Below are 20809 nucleotides of genomic sequence, written 5' to 3' on the forward strand. Positions count from 1 at the left end.
ATCAATATTTACTGAGCACCTGTTTGTATGTCAGTCCTTTGTGATACAATGTGAGCAAAATATTGGGTTAGCTAAAAAGTTCACTTGGGGTTTTCTGTAACATCTTATGAAAAAGTCTGAATGCATTATTTGGTCAACCCAATAGATTCAGTTCATGTCTTCCTTTAGACGGGAAGGATACTGAATAATATCCATGTGTGATGAATGCCAACCTCTAATATTGCTTTACATCTCCACAGTTATTTTAAAAGAAAATGTTTATTTTTCCCTTTTCTTTCTCTTCTACTTCCATAGCTACCATCCTTATCTAGGTTATGAATTTCCACTGTATTGAGACAAAAGCACAACCTTCTAATTCTCCTGTTTCTTCCTACCACCACTGTGTTAATCTTCCATAAAATATAAATTCTATAACTCTGTTCTCCAACCAAGTGATCTCCAATTGCTTTTCACATACTAGGCACTGTACTTCTCAAACTGGGGCACACGTACGTGTCCTTGGAGGTCAGGGAGGAGGAGGACGAGGATATGAGGGTGCACAAAGTAGTATAGGAAGCCATAGATAAATGTTGCATCTTTTGGAAATGTTAATTTTGTTTGAAATTTGGGGATGGGTAGAATCACAGGGCGGGGGGGGGGGGGAGCCTGGTGGGCTGCCGTCTGTGGGGTCACATAGAGTCGGACACGACTGATTCGACTTAGCAGCAGCAGCAGTAGAAATGTAAATATTAAATTAAGTGGAAAGTAGTCATTTGATGGGAATAAAATGTAAAACCCATGTGAAATTTCCAGATGGAAAAATAAGACTTCAAAGAAAATTGTCTGTGGTCAGCATGTCCCCTCAGGTGTTGGGCCTCTGCCAGGTGTGTGGCATTTTGCTTTTGCTGAGAGGCCAGGCCACCCAGAGCACATCAGAGAGGCTGAATTGCTTTTCACTGCCCTTCTTTCACAGCAGCGAGGTTCATGGTCTGGCTCTGGGAGTGCTGTACCTGGTGCAGAAGTTTAAGAAGGACTAGCTATCAGAGGAGCCAGTCTCTGGGTATAGAGCAGGTACTCAGTGAATGAATGAATGAATGGAGGCATAAACTTTTGACGCTGATATTCAACTACTGACTTGATATAAACCTTCATACCTATTTGACCTCATTTTCTCCATATTCCTCTTTAACCCAAGCCTAACACTTCTTGCTAAGACTCTTTAAAGGTGCTACATCACTTCATAACTTTAGGTTTTTGCTCTGAAGGCCGTGCCCTTGTGCGCATGGCCAAAAACACCCTTCTGTCTATTTCTCACCTAACCAAATCCTACTTGTGCTTCAATATGACTCCTCAGCCTCTGCCTCCCCACTTTGAGGTCTCCCTCCAATGTCCCACGCCCCTATGAATGTCCATGCCCCTAATTGTCTCCACCACTCATTTGGGTGTCCAGGGTACATCTTGCCCCATCAGCCAAACTTGACATTGCTTGAGTGTTGGGAGATGTCTTACCTTTCCATTGTACCCCTCAAAATGCTTATATGTAACGGACAGATCACAGATACAAGAAGATCGTGTTGAAGACCTGCCAATAAATTTTAGTCTATATCTGCGGTTCTCAGCTAGAAGTAATTTTCACCCCAGGGTATTTCACAATGTCTGGAGTCATCTTTAGTTGTGAAAAGCCTTCTACAATGCATAGGACAGCCACCTCCACCAAAGAAAGAATCCTGTGCCCTTAATTTAACAATGCATTGTTAAGAAATCCTTGTGTTCATTCCAGGATCTTCCTAACCTCTTTCCTTGTGTCCCTTTGTTCTCTCAGACAGAACCCAATATCCATCCTTCTTCTGCAGTCTAAGCAACTTCTCCAAAAAAATAATTGTAGTCAGATTAGTCCTCTGGTTACTTTAGTGGCTGTTCATTGAGTTTGAAACAAAATTTAAGTCCATTATCATGGCCATTATGATCAGGCTCTCGCATTCCTCCTGAACTTCACGTGTTCCTTCTCCAAGTCATTCTTTAGATACCAGCCATATCAGTCTCCCTTATTGGCTCAAAGATCGATATCAGCACAGACACTAACAAACATTGATAAAGCATCTGTCACGAGCCAGGTACTATTTTAGGTGCTGGGGAAACAACAGTGAACAAAACAGAACAAGTCCACGTCCTCAGGGAGCCAATAGTACAGATCAGTAGTCTTCAAGAGAACCTTCTGCAATGAAGGAAATGTCTTAGGTCGGTCTTAAGTCAGCACCATCCAATATAGTAGATACACAAGACTACTGAGTACTAGACATGTGGAACATCTGAATCAAAATCTTCCAGAAGCATGAAATACACTTAGTATGACACATCTCATTAACAATTCTTAATGATTATCTCATTTAAGCCCTGCAACAAACCCATGAGGCGGACGATATTATTTTACCCATTTTTCGTATGAGAAAACAGGCTCAGAAAGGTAAGGGAAAGTTGGACAAAGTCAGATGGCTAATAAGAGATTAGCCTGGCTCTGACCTGGGTCTGTATGACTCCAGGATCCACATGATCTACAGCCCACCACACCAGTCAGACCAGCTCCCCTGGGCAATACTCCTCACAGCAAAGGAGTACATGGACATGATCAAAATGATCCAGATGGTCACCCCACTCCCAGCCACACCTCATACAGATGATCGTCATTTCACTCACGTCACTAGGAATTAAAATGAAAAAACTGGGGCTGTGGGGGAGAGAGGGTTTCCTTCCCAGTTCTTCACGGCAAGCTGCAGTGGCAGAGCAGCCCCAAAAGACGGTGCTGGCCAGATACAAAGATCCTGCAGCTCCTGAGCATCTTGGAAGCTGCACGTTCTTTAGCCTGATCCTGGGTACGGATGATGGCGGCCCTCCAGTCACCTTTACTCCAGGAAGTGTTTTGTTTTCTAGAAAACCTCTCCACTAGCCCCAGGTCCATCCTGTCCACTACACCTGGTTCTTGGTTCTCTTGCTTACATTGGTCTTAGCCTTTGGCCGCCAACCACTCAGCCCCCATGAGTTTGGAGCCACTGTGTGCCATCAACACCATGAACACTCCAGGATGACCCCTAGGCCTGTGAGCCTGGGGAACTCGACCCCACCCCCCTCTCTGAAGCCCTCCCAAGTGCCCACTAGAACCACTGCGCCTTCTAGGGTGCTGCTTCTCAAAGCCTCACCCTCTCCACGAAGCTAATAATCCCTGCCCCTCAGCTGCTCCTTTTTTTAAAAAAAATTGAGATATAATTGACATATAATAGTATATTCGTGTCATGCAACATAAGGACTTGATATATGTATACAGTGCAAATATTTACGTTCAGTTAGCATCCATCACCATGCAGAGCTGCAATTTCTTTACAATGAGAACCCTTAAGATCTACTCTCAACAACTTCCAAATACACACTACAGCGTGAACCTAGTCACCGTCCCCAGGTGCAATTCTCGATGCCTGTATATTCGCAGGCTCCCCCACTGTCGAGCAAGTCCAGCTCATTCTACTGCCAAGATCCATCCAGAACCCACCCACTCCTCTCCACTTCTATACCCTGTCCTTGTCCAGGCCACCCAAGTCTCCTGCCTGATAGCACAACCCTCTCTTAACTGGTCTTCCCAACCCTGCTTCTTGTCCTCAGGTTCTCATTTCCCCAGAGCTGCAAGAGGGATCTTAAAATGTAATTCAGATCATATCACAATGTGACGATGACAGGACTCATGTCTTATTCACCTGTGTATTCCACGGCCCAAAGCCAGTGTTGGTGGGATTTGACATGAGGTTTTCTCTTTACTCAAACACCAGCCTTGGAGCTGACTCCCGAGTCAGGACAACACATGTGTAGTTTTCTTACTCCTGGTGTGTCTGAGGTGGGGAAGGACAGCAATGCCCCCGGGCCCTCCTGCTTCTCCTTCTGCACGTCAGGGGCCGGTGGCGCACCCACTCCATCAGCCCCGGGGCAGCTGGCTACTCACACTTGGTGTGCCGGTCACACAGCGCCGACGCCCGCATGTCACACAGCCGGATCGTCCCTTTGCTGCTGCTGTACACGAAGGTGTTGCAGTGGTGGGGGTGGAACTCGGCCGCCGTGATCACCTCCGTGAGCTCCTCCATGTTGGCTGGCTTGATGTCCACAATATCTGGCACAGACGAGTCAAGGAGGGGACCACAGGGAGGGGTGCCTCAGCGGTGACTAAGCATCGTCGCTTTATCTAGAGGAACAGGTCAGCACTGAGCACACACGGAGGATCCTCATCAGGACTCTGAGCAGACAGGCAGCTATCACTGGACCCACACAGATGAGGCCCAGGGGTGTTCAGTGGCCAAAGGCAGAACTAGACCTCAGGTCTCCCCAGGCCCTAATCAGGGTTCCATCCCCCGTAACATGTAGATGCTCCATCCACAGTAATGCTACCTGCTCATGCAGTCAGGCTAAACTGTGCCAGGCTGCAAGGGCTTTCATTTCTCATTTTACAACAGTGGTTAAGAAACCAGTCCCATCACAACTAAATAATTCGATATATTTGAAATTTTAACCGAACTCCTGGGCTGATATATTATATCTAGGACAGACTGTGAATCTTCTCCCACAAAACCCCTTAGATCTTTAGAGAGGGCGTGGAGAGAAGGGAACCTTCCTGAACTGTTAGGTGGGAATGTAAATTGAGACAGCCACTATGGAGGTTCTTCAAAAAACTCAAATCAGAACTACCGTATGACCCAGCAGTCCCACTACTGGGCATATACCCTGAGAAAATCATAATTTAACAGGATATGTATACCCCAACATTCACTGTAGTACTATTTACAATAGCCAGGACATGGAAGCAACCTAAATGTTCAATGACAGATGAGTGGATAAAGAAGATTTAGTACACATATACAGTGGAATAGTATTCAGTCATAAAAGGGAAAGAAATTAGATCATTTGTAGAGATGTGGATGAACTTAGGGCTGTCATACAGAGTTAAGTAAGTCACAAAGAGAAAAGGAAACATCATATACTAATGTATATATGTGGAATCTAGAAAAATAGTACTGATGAGCCTATTAGCAGGGCAGGAATAGAGACACAAATGGACAGAATGGACTTGTGGACACAGGGAAGGCAGGGGGTGGCAAATTGGGAGAGAAGCACTGACATATATACACCCCATGTGTAAAACAGACAGCTAGTCGGAAGCTGCCGTATATCACAGGGAGCTCAGCTTGGTGTTCTGTGATGACCTGGCTGGGTGGGATGGGGGTGGGTGGGAAGGAGGCTCAAGAGGGAGGGGACATATGTATACTTATAGCTGATTTACTTCATTGGACAGCAGAGACTAACACAAAATTATAAAATAATTTTACTGCAATAAAATAAAAAAATAATACATCAAGGAAATTATAATAATAACAGCTGCCACCATTTACTGAGCACTGACTAAAGGTCAATCGCTGTGCAAAGCACGTTGTGTGCTTTCTTTCATTTAATCCTTATAACAGCTCTCTAATCAACACTTTACTTATCCCTGTTTTTTAAAGGGTGGAAACAGAGTCTCAGAGTATGTAAGTAACGTGCCCCAAGTCACATGGCTAAAGAGTGGCAGTGGTAGGATTTTATCCCAGGTGCAAGATTTGCACTTTTTAGTAATTATGCAAAATTTCTCTTACTGAAGATATACAGGATCTCAAATCTCCATAAACTGTGATTTGCTTTAGAGCTTGTGTGGGAGTTCAAGTGTTAAAAACAAGCCATCCAACTGTACAGCAGGATAGTTTTGGCCTCCCATGTAATACACCCTTAGTTTTATCATTGTTTTCCTTGTTTTGTCCTGAGTATTTTTCCTTTTTGATGAAGAATCATCATACCTCTATTTTTAAGGAACATATCCTGTGTATTGAAATGAAACATTAGGCCTTTCATCTATCAATACGATGGTGACCTAATAGAAACAAACACCTTTAGTGGGAGTGAGTTTGTGCTGATCCATTCACATCCCTACTGAGAGCGTGGGGGACCTGGGTGCAGGTAGGAAGGTGCCTGAGGGCTTGCTGTCTGAGAACCTGCATAGGAAGAGGTCTCTTGATGTGGATGCTGTGAACCAAAATGATTCTCACTTTTGAACCATATTTGTGATTTTGCCCCACCTGTTTATCGCCAGGTAGCATTTTTCAACTTAACATTTATTTCTATGGGTGAACTTAAATCGACTTACTTTTTTCTTTACTCAGCCTCATAATCAGCAATCCAGTATTCATGAAATCATCAGTTTAATAAGCTAGTTACATTTTAAATAACACACCTGAAATAAATGCATTTAATAATTAAAATGAACGCATTTATGTGTGTGCCAGGAACTTACGAATCACATTTTGGAAAACACTGCACTGAATCAACAAGCAATAACTTGAGACAGACAATGCCGTTAGACTGGGATGGATAAAAGTCTATGTTTTTTTGTGAGGTTGGTGGCCTAATCTCCTCCTTAGAGTTTAAAAAAGTAATGAGTAAATGCACTGATATTTTTAGTCACATTAGCGCTAACAAAGTAGTCATCTATTAGCAAACATCACCCATGCTCTGGCATCTAGTTTGATGCAATAATGGCTGTGTATCTGGTTGTGCCTCTTTCTCCTTCAATTATCTCTTATAAATCCTGTTGGGTTCTTTCTAAAATTAGCTTGAGATTGAACTAACATTACCTTTTGCTACAATTTCCCTCAGCAACCCAGATGCAGATATTACTTGTGTCTCTGGAGAATGTAGGTCCCCTGGACTCATGAAGTACTACCTTTCAACTCAACTGCTCCCAGAGTTATAAGTATTATCACAGTTAGCATCATGTGCTGGGGAACAGGAGCCTGTTTCCCCCCAGAAGAAGGCCCCAAGCTGCACCTCTGGGGTTCTCCCCAGCCCCCTGACCCATGCATGCCCCGGGCTTTGCCCACAATACAGGGTGGGGTGAGCAGAGGTTAGTGTTCAGCTATTGTCAGATTTCATTTCCCTCCAGAAAGAGCCTCTATATTCCACTGTGCCAGTGAGCATGTTTCTCTTTTCCCAAAATAGGGCAAGAAAATCTGGTGTTAGCTTTCTCAACCTCTACCAGTAAAGCTCTAAAAACAAGCTCAACTGGAAAGGATCTTGGCTGTGTGGGAGGGGAGGTGCTACATCTACATTGGTTACTTTTTTTCTCACCTAAAAATAAAGCTCGCAAGTTAGAACGTGTGAAAATGAAGTGCTTAAACATATATATGAAACCAGGAGCATCCTCCACCTTTAAGAGCACCATGAGAACTGAGTGTGCTTAGGGCTGCTGCCTCTGGACCCTTCCTCTCTCCTTCCCCACCATCCATCCTGGACCTCCAAGCCTGCCCACCATCCCTTACACCCAAGCATCTTCCTCGTGACTAAATAGAGTGCTTCTTCGGGTCTGAATTTATGGGGTTCAGGAGAAAAGCCATGACTCCAATCCTCTTTTTAGTAATTGTGATGATAAGGACAACAAGGAAGATAATACGAAAATAAAAAGTAGTTGCCAATATTCATCAAGTGCCATGCACTGTCTCATTTGATCTTCACCTCATCCTTATGATGCTAATATTATTAACAGACCTGTTCTCGAGCAGAGGAAACCGTGACTGAGGTACGTTACTTAATGTTATATGATGGTAGCGGGTGGAGCTGGGATCTGAACCCAGGTTTGTTCGACTCTAGAGCCTGGTTCCTGACCACATGCCATCCTTCTTCACTGATGAATGGCCCCCACAGAGCCGGCCTTTCCCAGCAATGTAATTCTGACTCTTTTGAAACTCTCCTGGCTTATCTGAGAGGGATTCTGCTTGGAACTGGTGCTTGTTCAATTCGCCCACCACTCTGGGCACTATATTTTTCAGAACCAGAATTTGGACCCAGCATCTGACCTAGGATTTTTGTGTTCTCTGATGTGATTTTTTTTTTTTTTTTTTTTTAGGAAATGTAAGTTGAGACAGAAACACGATAAAGGATTTCTTGAACTGTTAACTGATGGAGGATTTTCCGAGTTCTAAAAACATTTAGGAGGAGTCTAGTTTCCAAAAATTCAACGGTGTGTGGGGATGACGAGAGAGCATTTTACATGCATTCTCTGTAAAGTCAATCTTTTTCCTACACAGCTCTCAAGGGAGACACATACCTCCGGCATGTGTGGGTGTGCCCTTCATGCTGGGAGGGAAGGAGAAAGGAAGGGAGTAATGCCTGGCTTCCTGTATTATCTTGGAAATGGAATGATGCATGTTGACAGTCAATTTTCTCTTCCTCATCTTTTAGAGCTCTCTATCCAAATTATTTCCCTGTTGTCCCAAAGAACTAAACAGCCAAGGCGAAACAGAGCAATGGATTCACGGCTAATATACAAGGCAGACAGCCAACAGATTGCTATTAAATTAACCCTGGGGCTTGACAGATCTGTTCATCCTGACCCCAACCGCTTATGGCATTCCTTATTAATGCTGAGCCCAGGCAAATTACCTCTGCTAACAAAAGGGGTTAATATGCCTCTCTGCTGGGACTGGGGGCAGTGCTGGGGACGGGAGGGGGCACAGCCAGTTTGGCAGCTGAGCTCTACGCTTGGAAGGCAGGAGGTGGGAAGGTGAGGGCACTGCTGTGCCAGGCAATGGCCTAAGGCATCATTTAAAATAATAATTGAAGACACTAGGAGGTCACCTCTTAAGGGATCAGCTTCAAACAAATAAAAAGCCAAGGCCATAAATTACATCAGCGGTGGGGTAAGGAGATGAAGAGGGTTATGGCAGGATGCTCAAGGGGAGATGGGGACCATTCAAGAATCATTTCCTTGATCCCAAATTTGGAAAAGTTTTCTATAAAAATGTATATAGAAACATTGTAAAGGAGAAAGACTGACAACAACCTTAATACACAGAAATAGGGAAATGATTGAGTAAATTCTGGTTGATATCATTAAATTGTTTATGCAATGAAATGCCAGGTCTGTTAAACAACTTGAAGGAAAAATTCTATCTATAGTGTGACCATAATATCATTTAAAAGGTATACTCTGAAACTGATGGCCTAAAAGGCAAAACTACCAAATGTCATTGATATTTCTACTGGGGGGGGTCTATGAATTTCTTTTCAATTATCAGTTTTTTTCATTTCTACATTTTCTTTGAATGAAGTTGTACTATTTTAAGATTGAAAAAGACAAGATTTTTTTTTAATGCTTATTACACATATGTATCAGAGAAGGCAATGGCACCCCACTCCAGTACTCTTGCCTGGAGAATCCCATGGATGGAGCAGCCTGGTAGGCTGCAGTCCATGGGGTCGCTAAGAGTCAGGCACGACTGAGCGACTTCCCTTTCACTTTTCACTTTCATGCATTGGAGAAGGAAATGGCAACCCACTCCAGTGTTCTTGCCTGGAGAATCCCAGGGACAGGGGAGCCTAGTGGGCTGCCTTCTGTGGGGTCGCACAGCGTCGGACACGACTGAAGCGACTTAGCAGCATACATATGTATAATTTTAGGTGAGGTAAGTTAAATACAAAATATATACAGTCTGATCATAGCCATGTAAAAAGAATGAGAGACACAGAACAGAATGGAAGAAAATACATATTACAGGGGGATTTGACTTTAAGGCTAGTATTAAATTGTCCTTTAATAATGCTAGCTTGGGTTCACCCATTTGTTCCTTCATGTATTTCATAAATATTCACAAAGAATCTGCCGGGGATAGATTCCAGGCACAGGAGCTAGAGCTGTGACCACAGCAGATCAAAAAATCCCCTGAACCATGGATCCTACTTTCTAGAAGGGAACATGGTCACTAAACAAGCTAGATAAAGAAATAGAATATAGAGTTTATTAGGTAGTAATAACTGTTAAATAGACAAAACAGGGAAGGGAGAAAGTATATGTGTGTGAATGGGCAGTGTGTATGTGTGCACACGTGTGTGTGTGTTTGTCTGTGTATGACCGTAGATTGAACAGAATACGACTTTCTAGATAAATTAAGAATTTAAAAAATTTTCCTTATTTTTCTGAGCCCTACTGTGGAATTAACCAGCATTAAAATTGTGATGTAAATTCCTTGTATATACACAAAATTAGGTGGTGAGATTATAGGTCATTTTATAATATCTACAATGAATCCATATTATTAAACCAAGAAAACAAACAGTGAATAAAGTAGTTTCCTTGGCTTAGAACCAGCTATGAGACAGTTGAGAAACCAGGAACCGCATCTCTGGGTAAAGCTGAAGACAATATTGTGATAAATACTGCAATTGTAACAAGTGGGGCCCAAAGATTAGAATTCATTTTGTTTCCAACTCTATTTTGCTCCAAGATATGGGAAAGTCATTTTCTCTCTCTCAGGATTTCACTTTCTTTGCCTTTGAATGCGTATCATTCTGTTAACTCTGTTAGTCTGAGAAATTTTGATGATCAAATAAGACAGTGGAGAAAAAGTTATTTATTAAATGTTTTTGCAGTGGATTGAATAATCCAGACTTTCAAAGAAAACATGTCTTTTTTTTCCAAAGATAACTTTTATATGCATTAGGTTTGTGAGTTTTTGAAGATATTTTCATATGCTTCTGTCTTTATCTCTGCTAATTTTGCTGATACTGAGAAGATTTTTTCCCTCCCCTTTCTAAGCCAACTACTGATAGCAGAGCCAGCAGGAGGCCAGTCTGCCTGTCCAGTCAGAGACTGGACTCTAGATTTACCTGGGTAAGACACCCATGTTCAAAAGCAGTCGAGGCTTTTCAGATAGCACTTCAAGTCTGCCAATACTGAAAGTGGAGAATAGCCTTATCATGACCTTGAAAACTGGGCATATTAGAGCTGGATTCTGTTTTAGGGAGCAAGAGTTTATCTGAAATCTTTATTCCAAAGTCTGAATTTAATCTTTGGATAGAAAGCCGTGATTACAAGCCATCCAGATCTTGTCAGCAGAAAGGACTTGTTGCCTGATGGCAACACACTGAAAATCTCCAGAGAGGTCTCCGAGGGATCTTCCTCTCTTAAGAGCTTAAAAAAAGCCAATGTGCAAATACTCATGGAGGGCTTTGCCAGTTGCTAGGCTCACTGTGAGAGGGCTGACAAAGAGACACATGGTGCCCCAGGAGGTGCTTTTGGATGCATGTTGAGCTGCAAAAGACATGGGATAAGATGTCCTTTACAACTGTGGGTGGGGGGTACTTGAAAGTCCCATAACCACAGCCTCTTTCTTATTCATGTGACACAGAGCTTGAAATTTCTCCTTTAGAAAATACTCAATACTTCCTTCAAAGGCCAATCCACGTGTTACTTTCTGTATGAAATGTACCAGCCCTTCTTTCATGATCCTTCCTACCTATGTATCCATAGCACCTTGACCGTACCTCTAGGAATACACTTAAGATACTGTGATAAAGGTCATTTTCCTGGAATGTAAGAGTGAGACAGTGACTCAGTGGTAAAGAATCCACCTGCCAATGCAGGAGAGGCATGTTCAATCCCTGGGCTGGGAAGATCCCCTGGAGAAGAAAGTGGCAACCCACTCCAGTGTTCTTGCTGGGGAAATCCCATGGACAGAGGAGCCTGGCAGGCTACACCCATGGGGTTGCAAAGAGTTGGACATGACTTAGCAACTAAACAACAAACAACAGGCCTAGATTTTAATCTCAAGTCCTGTGGCCAGTTACTACCTAACTTTCATTTTAAATGCCTTTGAACTTGTGAATTTATCCACAAAGAAAGGAAGAAAACTATAGCAGATGATGTAATGCACCTGCTACTTCATAGAGGCACCCCTCCCCCACCCCCCAAAAAACTGTCAGTCTCATCCTCCCTAGTATGGTTACGTGTCTGTCTCCCTCTGTCCACATGCTCACTTTGGAAGCTCTGTGAAATGTTAACTTGGTAAAGCGCAACATTTCTAAAATGTTTCTGGTTGTGGTGGGGTAACAAGGTTCATTCTCTTGGGCGAATTGAGGGACAAAAGAGAGAAAGCAGCCACTCTGCACACACGTACAGGTTCTCGCGTGTTCAGTCCAACAGTGATCTACATGCTGTTATAATGGACTCTGCAGACCTGGTTAAAGGCCCCAGTCAGTTGACTTAATAGAATCATAAGGGAGGTTATCCTGGGTGGGCCTGAACTAGTTTGTTGGAAGGCAGTTAAAGCAAGGTTTAAGTCTTCCTTGAGGAAGAGACCCCAACAGATGCTGAGACCACAGCTTCTCTCCCTTCCCTCTCACTCTTCCATCTTGACGGCCATATGTGAATGTGGCCTGTGGTGTTCCTGCCTTTGTGTTCCAGCTTCTTGTGGTCTTTCTGCGCCTGACTGCTGGCCTTAAAGACTCTGGGTTTGTCAGGCTAATTCACTGTAATATGCCAATCTGTCTCTCTCTCTCCATACCTGCATATACCCTCTCCTACTGGTTTTGCTTCTCGGGTTGAATTCACCCTCCCTGTAGATGACAGGACTATGATATCAGGGATGGGGTTTTTATTCATCTTGGCATTTCCAGTGCACACCGATGGTGCTCAGGAAATGTTGATGAGTTCTCAATAGCTATCTGCAGGGAACTCTACTCAATACTCTGAATTCCCTATATGTGAATGGAATCTAAAGAGAGTAGATACATGTGTATGCATAACTGATTCGCTTTGGTGAGCAGCAGAAACTAACACAACATTGTAAATCAACTATACTCCAAAAAAATAAAAATCTTTACATTTTTCTGGGTTTTAATTTATTCTTGTGACTTAGCCGTCATCTTTACGCAAGGTTTTTTTTTTTTTTTTTTTTTTTTTATGATGCAGAAAACTCACAGTAGGTCAATAGGCCAAGATACCAGGCCTGGATGTATGCATCCTCAGTCACTCAGTTGTGTTCAACTCTTTGCAACTCCATGGACTGTAGCCCACCAGGCTCCTCTGCCTATGGGATCCTCAGGCAAGAATACTGGAGTGGGTTTCCATTTCCTCCTCCAGGGGATTTTCCCAGCCCAGGGATCGAACCCAATTTCTTATGTCTCCTGCACTGGCAGGCAGACTCTTTACCACTGCACCACCTGGGTGTAGATCATTTAACCCGTGCTCTTCTTAGGAGAGAATGGGATCCAAGGAACAAGAATGGGATCCAGGGTAAGAAGAATAGGGAACTTGAAATATGCCCCCAACAATAAAAGCTACTGTTTATAGTCTTCACTTTGTGCCAGGCACTCAGCTAAGTACTCTAATGACTACCTCATTTAAACCTCACAATAACCTTCTATTATCCCCATTAACTGATGAGGCAATTGCAGGCCAGAGAAATGTTAAAACACTTGTCAAGGTCACAGCTTTTAGGAGAGGAAGCTGGATTCAAATCCAGTGACTCTGACTCCAGAGTCTGCCTTCCCAAATACTAAGTGACACAACTCCAAGGAAGTTCAAGGAGCCCCAGAAGAAGTCTGCAGAGTTGCTTTCTCATCCTTTCTCCTGATAACATGAGGCTCAAAGGGCAGAGAAATCCCCAGTCCCCCAAAGCCTTAGATCTGGTTTCAGATGCAGAGGGACAGCAACCACACAAGCAAGGCACCAGGCCTGGGAAAATCCACCAAGGTGGCCTTTAATATGGCAAGGAAGGGGTTGCTCTGGTACACACATGCCAATGTGCTGGACGCGCCATCGGAAGGCATGCTCTGCTTTTACACTAAATGTCAGACTAAGATTGGTATGTGCAGTTGTGGATAGGACTAAGGAGCTGACCCTGGGCTCCTACCTAGTCCATTATGCAACTTGTTAAATAAATACTTATCAAGTGAAAGTAAAGATACAGTCCTTAGCAACTATATACTGAGGACCTAGTTGGTGCTAGGCACTGCGTTAAGCCACGGGAACAAAGCCTGCCCAGAAAAATTCTATTGGGTTAAAAGGAAGGCTGCTGTCCATGGTACTAAAGTGACAGAAACTAGAAGCCAAAAGTTATGGTTATGATCAGGGAATCAAAATCCAAAAGGACCTCTCCTCAGTTGACAAGGGAGGCTGATGAAGAGGGGTGATAAAGACCAATTCAGAGATGAAGCACCCTGGAATCCAGTTGGTTTCTCTCAGAGAAATCCTCTGTCTCATGTCTGGAGACTGGGGTTAGGGGGTGATAAAGACCAATTCAGAGATGAAGCACCCTGGAACCCAGTTGGTTTCTCCCAGGGAAATCCTCTGTCTCATGTCTGGAGACTGGGGTTACACAAGGTATGTCCTTTGCTGATGTTTCCAGCTTGCTTACAAATTTACTTCACTCTCTGGACCTCCTTGAGTTCCACCAATACATCATGCTCCCTCCTACCACAGGACCTTTGTACATGATGGACTGATCTTTACCAAGTTAGCTCATGCTCATCTTCTTACAAATCTCAACTCAACAATCAGTTCCTCAGCAAAGCCTTCTTTTATTCCCTAGTCTACATCAGGTTTTAAAATATGCATTCACCAAACCATATTTCCTCTCTTTGCAGGGTTTACTTCAGTTTTTAATTATATATTCATTAGTGTGATTATTTGATTAATGTCATTCTAAAGGCAGAAAATTTGTTTCTTTTTATTCTTGTATCCCCGTGGCTTAATGCAGTGCCTAGCACAAACTAGGTCTCAGTATACAGTTGTGGAGGGCTGTATCATTACTTTTACTTGATATGGATTTATTTAATAGGTTCCAAAATGGACTAGGTAGAAGCCCAGGGTCAACTCCTTCTTAGAACTGAGAACAGAGTTCCAAGGATCCTAGGTATATCATACTTTTCATAATTAAGAAATATCCTTCCTTTATTGAAAAGTCAGGGCTGCCTTTTGCCCTAGAAAAGCACTAATCTAGAAATGAGTTGTTATTGTCCTGATGTAGTTAACCCATTAAGGCCTAAGTCTGGCCATGTTATGCTAGAACCTGTTACACAAAACAGGGACAGGCTGACTATGGCTGGAAGGAAGAGGATACAAGACCAGGTGCCATAAGGCTAGGAATCTCTCCCTTTGATATGGTGCTAAACACAAGGCCTGGACCTCAGAGACCTTGCAGATATCTGGTAACTAGGATATAATGAGCAACATCTTGCAAAGAACACCAAACAGCAGAACTGAAGGGGGTGTCTAGAACTGAGAAGACCCAGATAATAAATTCAACAGAATAGAATCTACCCTTCTAACACTCAACTTTTCTAGTTTCCTTTTACTTTCAACAATAATTATGACTGTAGACTTCCCTGGTGGTCCTGTGGTTAAGAACTCCACCTGCCAAAACAGGGGACACGGGTTCGATCCTTGGTCCGGGAAGATTCCACATGCCATAAGGCAACTAAGCCCCTGCCCCATGACTCCTGAGTCAGTGCTCAAAAGTCCATGAGCCACAACTACTGCAGCCCATGTGCCTGGAGCCGACGCTGTGCAACAGGAGAAGCCGCCACAATGGGAAACCCATGTGGCACAACTGGAGAATCCCCACTTGCCACAACCAGAGAAAGCCCGAGCGCAGCAACAAAGACCCGGTGCAGCAAGAGATAAACACAACTAAATAATCATTATGATAATTAGGATTGTGTGGTCCCTGTTAACTGATCATTTACTTAGCAAGGTACTGCCCTAAGCATATATGTACACATATATGCGCATATATATGAGTATATGTGCATGTTTATAGACACCTTTTACAAAATTCAAACAATCCTCTTTGACAGAGCTCTTCTCTACAGATAGTGATGCAGGGACTTGGCTAAGTTAAGAGCCATGTTAAAGCTTACACAGCCAGCAAGTAGTAGAGCTGGGTGAGAACTTTAGGCTTATTGGACTCCAAAGACTGTGTTCTCAAGCACAATGCCAATGTCACACCAAATGCTAGTCACTGGATGCTATGACTTTGAAAAACCATATTGCAACACTACTTGCCTTAATGGCTACTAGTATTTTTCTTTACATACACGCACTATATAATTTAAATGGATTTTTCAGTATCTGTGATATCATAGGATATGACAGTTGTATTTTATAATATTCATTGTTATAAATATGTAATTATGAAGACAAACAACATCCACATAGTATTTAGAAGCAGCTTGCCTCCCATGTCAGGGTTACTCATACCATACTTTGGGAATCCCACACTTTTCTATCCAGAACCATGTTTCTTCTGCCTCTTTCAGTGGAGAAGAAGCACCATGGAAATGACACTAAACAACATCTGATTTAAGAAGACCTGTCTGGTGGTTGGTGCTTTTCCAAGGCTGCTTTGAAAGACGGCTGCTTCCTACCCCAGAGGCGGCTGCACTTCAGAGACAGCAAGCTAAAGGGTCCAAGTTTGTACAGTCTGCTCAGTGCTCAGGGCGGTTTGGATGAAAATAACTATATAGATATCAGTTATCATCATTCTCATGATGACAATGATTATTTTACATATGGCTGTTTTAAGGGTGAATGGCATGGGCTCATTTGTATGCCAGCATCTGGCAGGCTGTCACACATCTGCAGAATATAACCTCAACTGTGCTATTAATACTTCCCCTTTGCGTTCTCCCCAAGGCATCTGTCTCCTAAAGTGCCTAAAGAAACTTCGCTCCCTCTTGAAGCCCTAGAGGCAAAATTCAGAAAACATGTCACCTAGACTGGGGCAGCAGAAGCTCAGAGTGACAGCAGCTGAGCCTGAACAGATTTCTGGCTCTTGGAATAGACGTCAAGGCAGACAGGGAACCACCACCCACACTCGTTCTGTTAGCAGCTGCACTTCCAGGCAAAATCTGTGGGCAGATTCTCCTAGGCTCAGACAATATGTCCCATCTGCTCTGTTATCAACAAAAGATGTCAGTCATGGTCTTAGTGGTCAGCTCTCAGTCTCCATAATCCCCACCACTGGCTTAGAGCTGCCTTCCCTGAAAAGCCTTGGGAGACCCGTCTGTGGTGGAGACCTGGTGACTGAGCATCTAAACCAGGTCATTTTATTTATGTGCAACAGCTATACCACATTTCCCAGCCAGCCTCACAGTTAGAGGTGCTCATGCAATTGAGTTCTAGCTGATGGAATGCATGCAATTTAGAACCTGGCTCATAGGAGTCTCCTTGTGTGGTCCGACACCATCTTCCTCTTCTGCTGTACAGATGCAGATAAGGCTTGGTGACACTGGGAACCACAAGATGGGAAGAACCTGAATCTCTGAATCACTGATTGGAGGAGGCTGCTTGCTGATGGAGATCAGCAATATTGGACTTTACAAGAGAAATAATCTTTCATATGCTTGAGCCATTATGGACTCTATTTCATATCAGAACATTCAGAGCTTTACTATAACTAATATACTCTTATGGTGAAATTGCCAGATTCTAATTCATTATCGATTATCTAATGGATTATCCCCACTTTAGTGACCTACTAGTAGTTGAAACTTGACATGTCCAATCAAATGGTACTTTCTGTGTGTCAGAATATTCTAGGTACTGGGATACAGGAATGGGTCATACAAAGTTCCTTCTCTCATAAAATTCACATTCAAAGACGGGGAAACCCAAAATACACATATTAAATTAAAAAGAAACAGTTACAAATAGTGACACGTGTTATGAAGTTAATAGGGATAGAAGGTTATTGGGGGTTACTTGGGAGTTAGTGGGAGGAAGTGCCCCTGGGGAGGTGACAGGAGACTGAAGTCTATATGACGACATGTAAAAAGTCAGCCCTGGGGACTCTGGGGGCAAAGTATTCCAGGAAGAGGGAACAACAAGCGCAGAGAACGGAAGGAAGAACAAGCATTACCGGGGAACAGAAAAGAGGTTAGGTGGCTGAAGAAGAGTGACCTGGGGGAGGGTGGTATGACAAGACAGCAAAGAGGGAGGCAGGGACGCGATGATGTGGAAGCTTACAGTCCAAGATTAGGAACTTGGACCTTATTCTAAGCTCAAAAGAAACTACCAGTGTGGTTTAGTCCTGGGAGGAATGATAAATGAATTACATGTGGAAAGGCCCACTCTGTTTTGTGGGACATGTATCGTGTAGGGCAGCGAGAAAGAACAGAAGCCAGAGAGTAGATTACTGCAGTCACAAAGGTGAAAGAACCGTGGCCGGTACTGGTGTGGGTTGGCAGGAGTGGAGATGGAGAGAGATGAGTTCATTTGAGGTTCATTTTAGAGGAAGCAAAGCCAGGGCTCGTGGACAAACTGGCTTGCGGGGTGGACAGGCTGGTGACTGGGAGAAAAGATCAATATTGACTCTTACTTCAGTTACTCAGCTGCCTGGGTGGTGAAATCATTCAGATTGGGAATTCAAGTGAAAAGTCAGGTCTGTGGTGGGATGGACCACATGATAGGTGCTGAATAACTGATTGATTTTAATATTAAATATAGGGTCAACATAGTAGGACGAGAATGCTGGGTCATCTACTCATTCAGCAGTTGTCTTGATTTCTCTAAATATGAGCTAAACAGAAGATAATAATAATTTCAATATGCCAATATAGTCTTGACAGGAAGAGACTGAAGAAGTATGATGGGGACATGAGCATTGCTAATCAAGTTTGATTTTCTGATTTAGCTGTTACTTATACAGGAGTCCACTGCCTGTGAAAATTCATCAAGCTGGACAGTTATGATATGTGCACTTTTCAAAATGAGATTCTATATGTTAAGCTCCCAGCGCAGTGCCTGGAATTCAACAAATTCACTATTACTTTCATTATTATGATACAATGAAAACCATCTCCTGTGCAACTGTGGTCCATAATGTAAATACAGGCCATTTGTGAATCCATCAACAAGAGGAAGGAACCTTACACTGAACTCTAGGGTCTGGCCTTATAGCTGATAAAGTTCTAATTCATGACACACAAATGCTTCTGCATAAAGGAAGTGATTCAGTGTTTTAACCCAAAGGTAGTCCTGGTTCACTACTTGCAATTCAATGCCTCCCTAACTTTGGATGAAAGAGTATCACAGATGCCAATATAATTTAAAAGGGAACAGATCTCCACAAGTGCTAAGTCTTCGATAGTGATTGACCCTTTCTATTCCATTTTCTCCCAAGCTTGCTCATACCTGAATAGTCTTGATTCAAGCCAACTAGTTATTGGCCTCAAAGAAAGGATACTAAAACTCTGATTGGTTATTTCAAAGTTCCATAGGTTAATTCTCAGGTCATCAGCTGACATGTAGGTTTCATAGTCGCTGTTGACTGATATAGAGTTGATATGATATGTGTGCGCGTTGGCAAATACTCTTCGCGGGGTGGCCTCCACCATCAGGTCCATGGGTCTCAGGACAGGCACCTGGGATGCAAGAGAAAGAAATTGCTTCAGAACCAAAGCTCTTCATTAGGAAAGAGTGTGCGTGTTTATATCATTCATTATCACACACAAAATCACGACCACATCACATCAAAGGAGATCTAAGGTAGAGAAAGAGACTGATAAATTACATGCTGTTCCGATTCCCTTTGGTGCCTTTTAGTTTCATTCTTTTTAAAAAATGTCACCATCCCGTAGCCCTGATGGGCAATTTCATCCTTTATAGACTCTAAGATTTTTTTCAAGTGGCCTCCTCTCAGGGGAACAGCTGCCAGAGATGTTGTTCCAGATTGTTTGTTTTTTAAAACATGAAATCTATTTTCAAAAGGAAGTTGTAGAAATTTTTAGAAATGTCTAGTTCAACTGAGATTAAAATTTAGTCTCCATGGCTTTGGGAGCTTAGGCCCCATCCTGGTTCTATCTTTAATCTTTTTAAAAGAATTTTGGGAAAGCGTATAATCACCCGATTCTAGTAGCCCAAAATCAGTCATTAAAATATAGGGAACCCATTGTTTTATCTGGGAAGATCTTGGTTTAATCTGTGTATCAACAAGGTAGTGTATACTGTCATGTCAAAACTGTCCTCATTTAGACAATAAATTATATGGTCATCTTACTGATATATGAAGGATACATAGTATTTGTTGAATGAATGAGAGAGAATATGTGAATCATTATCTTCTTATGGGTCCAAGAATCAGACAGTTAAATAGTTTTGCACAGAAGGGACTTTCCTGGTGGTCCAGTGATTAAGACTTCACCTTCTAATGCAGGGGGTACAGGTTCGATCCCTGGTTGGGGGGCTAAGATTTCACATGCCTTGTGACCCAAAAAAACCAAAACATAAAACAGAGGCAATATTGTAACAAATTAAAAAAAGACTTTAAAAATGGTCCACATCACAAAAATCTTAAAAAAAAAAAAAGTTGAATGAGGAATTCAGAAGAAACATAGACTCCTATACAAATGTGGCACTGGATATCCTGGAAATCAGAGAAGCTTGAGATGTGGATGTAGGAAGAATCCACAGGGATCCTCTAAAAACCAGGAGTGGGATGGAAGGGAAAGTCTTCACAAGCCCTCTACCTTGCTGTGGATGATGGTTCTATAGCAGAGGCCCAGGGAAAGCAAAAACTAAGAGAGCTGGTTCTGACCACAGATTCACCCCTCACTGACAGGCTGTGTGAGCTTGAGCAATTATCTTGCCCCTTTTGGGCTCTGGTTATACTATCTGAAATATCCACTGTGCCCTACTTATCATGAAGGGTGGTTGGGATCTGTTGAGATGATTTGCCCTTCAGTTCAACCTTCTATTCACCCTTTCAACAACATTTTCTTGAGCTCTGTACAAGGTCCTAGTGTAGGGGGGCAGAGGGGACATTCAACTGGGGAGCCAAACCAGACAGCTGCCTTCATCTGGCTGGCCCAGATGGTGGAGCCAGGTACGAAATCATCTCATAATAAAATGTAGTAAGCACCCAAAAGGAGAGGAAACAGCACAAAGAAGGATTTAACCTGGTCATGGAGGTCTGCAGAGGTTTTGCTGAGGAAG

At 42.9% G+C, this 20809-nt stretch overlaps 1 protein-coding gene across 1 annotated transcript in view; it reads right to left on the minus strand.

Moving 5' to 3' along the window:
* Positions 1-20809, minus strand: part of PPP2R2B (protein phosphatase 2 regulatory subunit Bbeta) — a 481896-nt gene that overhangs the window by 55979 nt on the left and 405108 nt on the right. The window contains exons 6-7 of the mRNA XM_052643667.1: positions 19062-19239; positions 3965-4129 (exon numbers count right to left, since the gene is read on the minus strand). Of these exons, the coding sequence (XP_052499627.1) occupies positions 3965-4129; positions 19062-19239 (343 nt within the window). The remainder of the gene's footprint in view (positions 1-3964; positions 4130-19061; positions 19240-20809) is intronic.

This window comes from Budorcas taxicolor, chromosome 7 (genome assembly GCF_023091745.1).
Source record: "Budorcas taxicolor isolate Tak-1 chromosome 7, Takin1.1, whole genome shotgun sequence".
In the NCBI taxonomy this organism is placed as follows: domain Eukaryota; kingdom Metazoa; phylum Chordata; class Mammalia; order Artiodactyla; family Bovidae; genus Budorcas; species Budorcas taxicolor.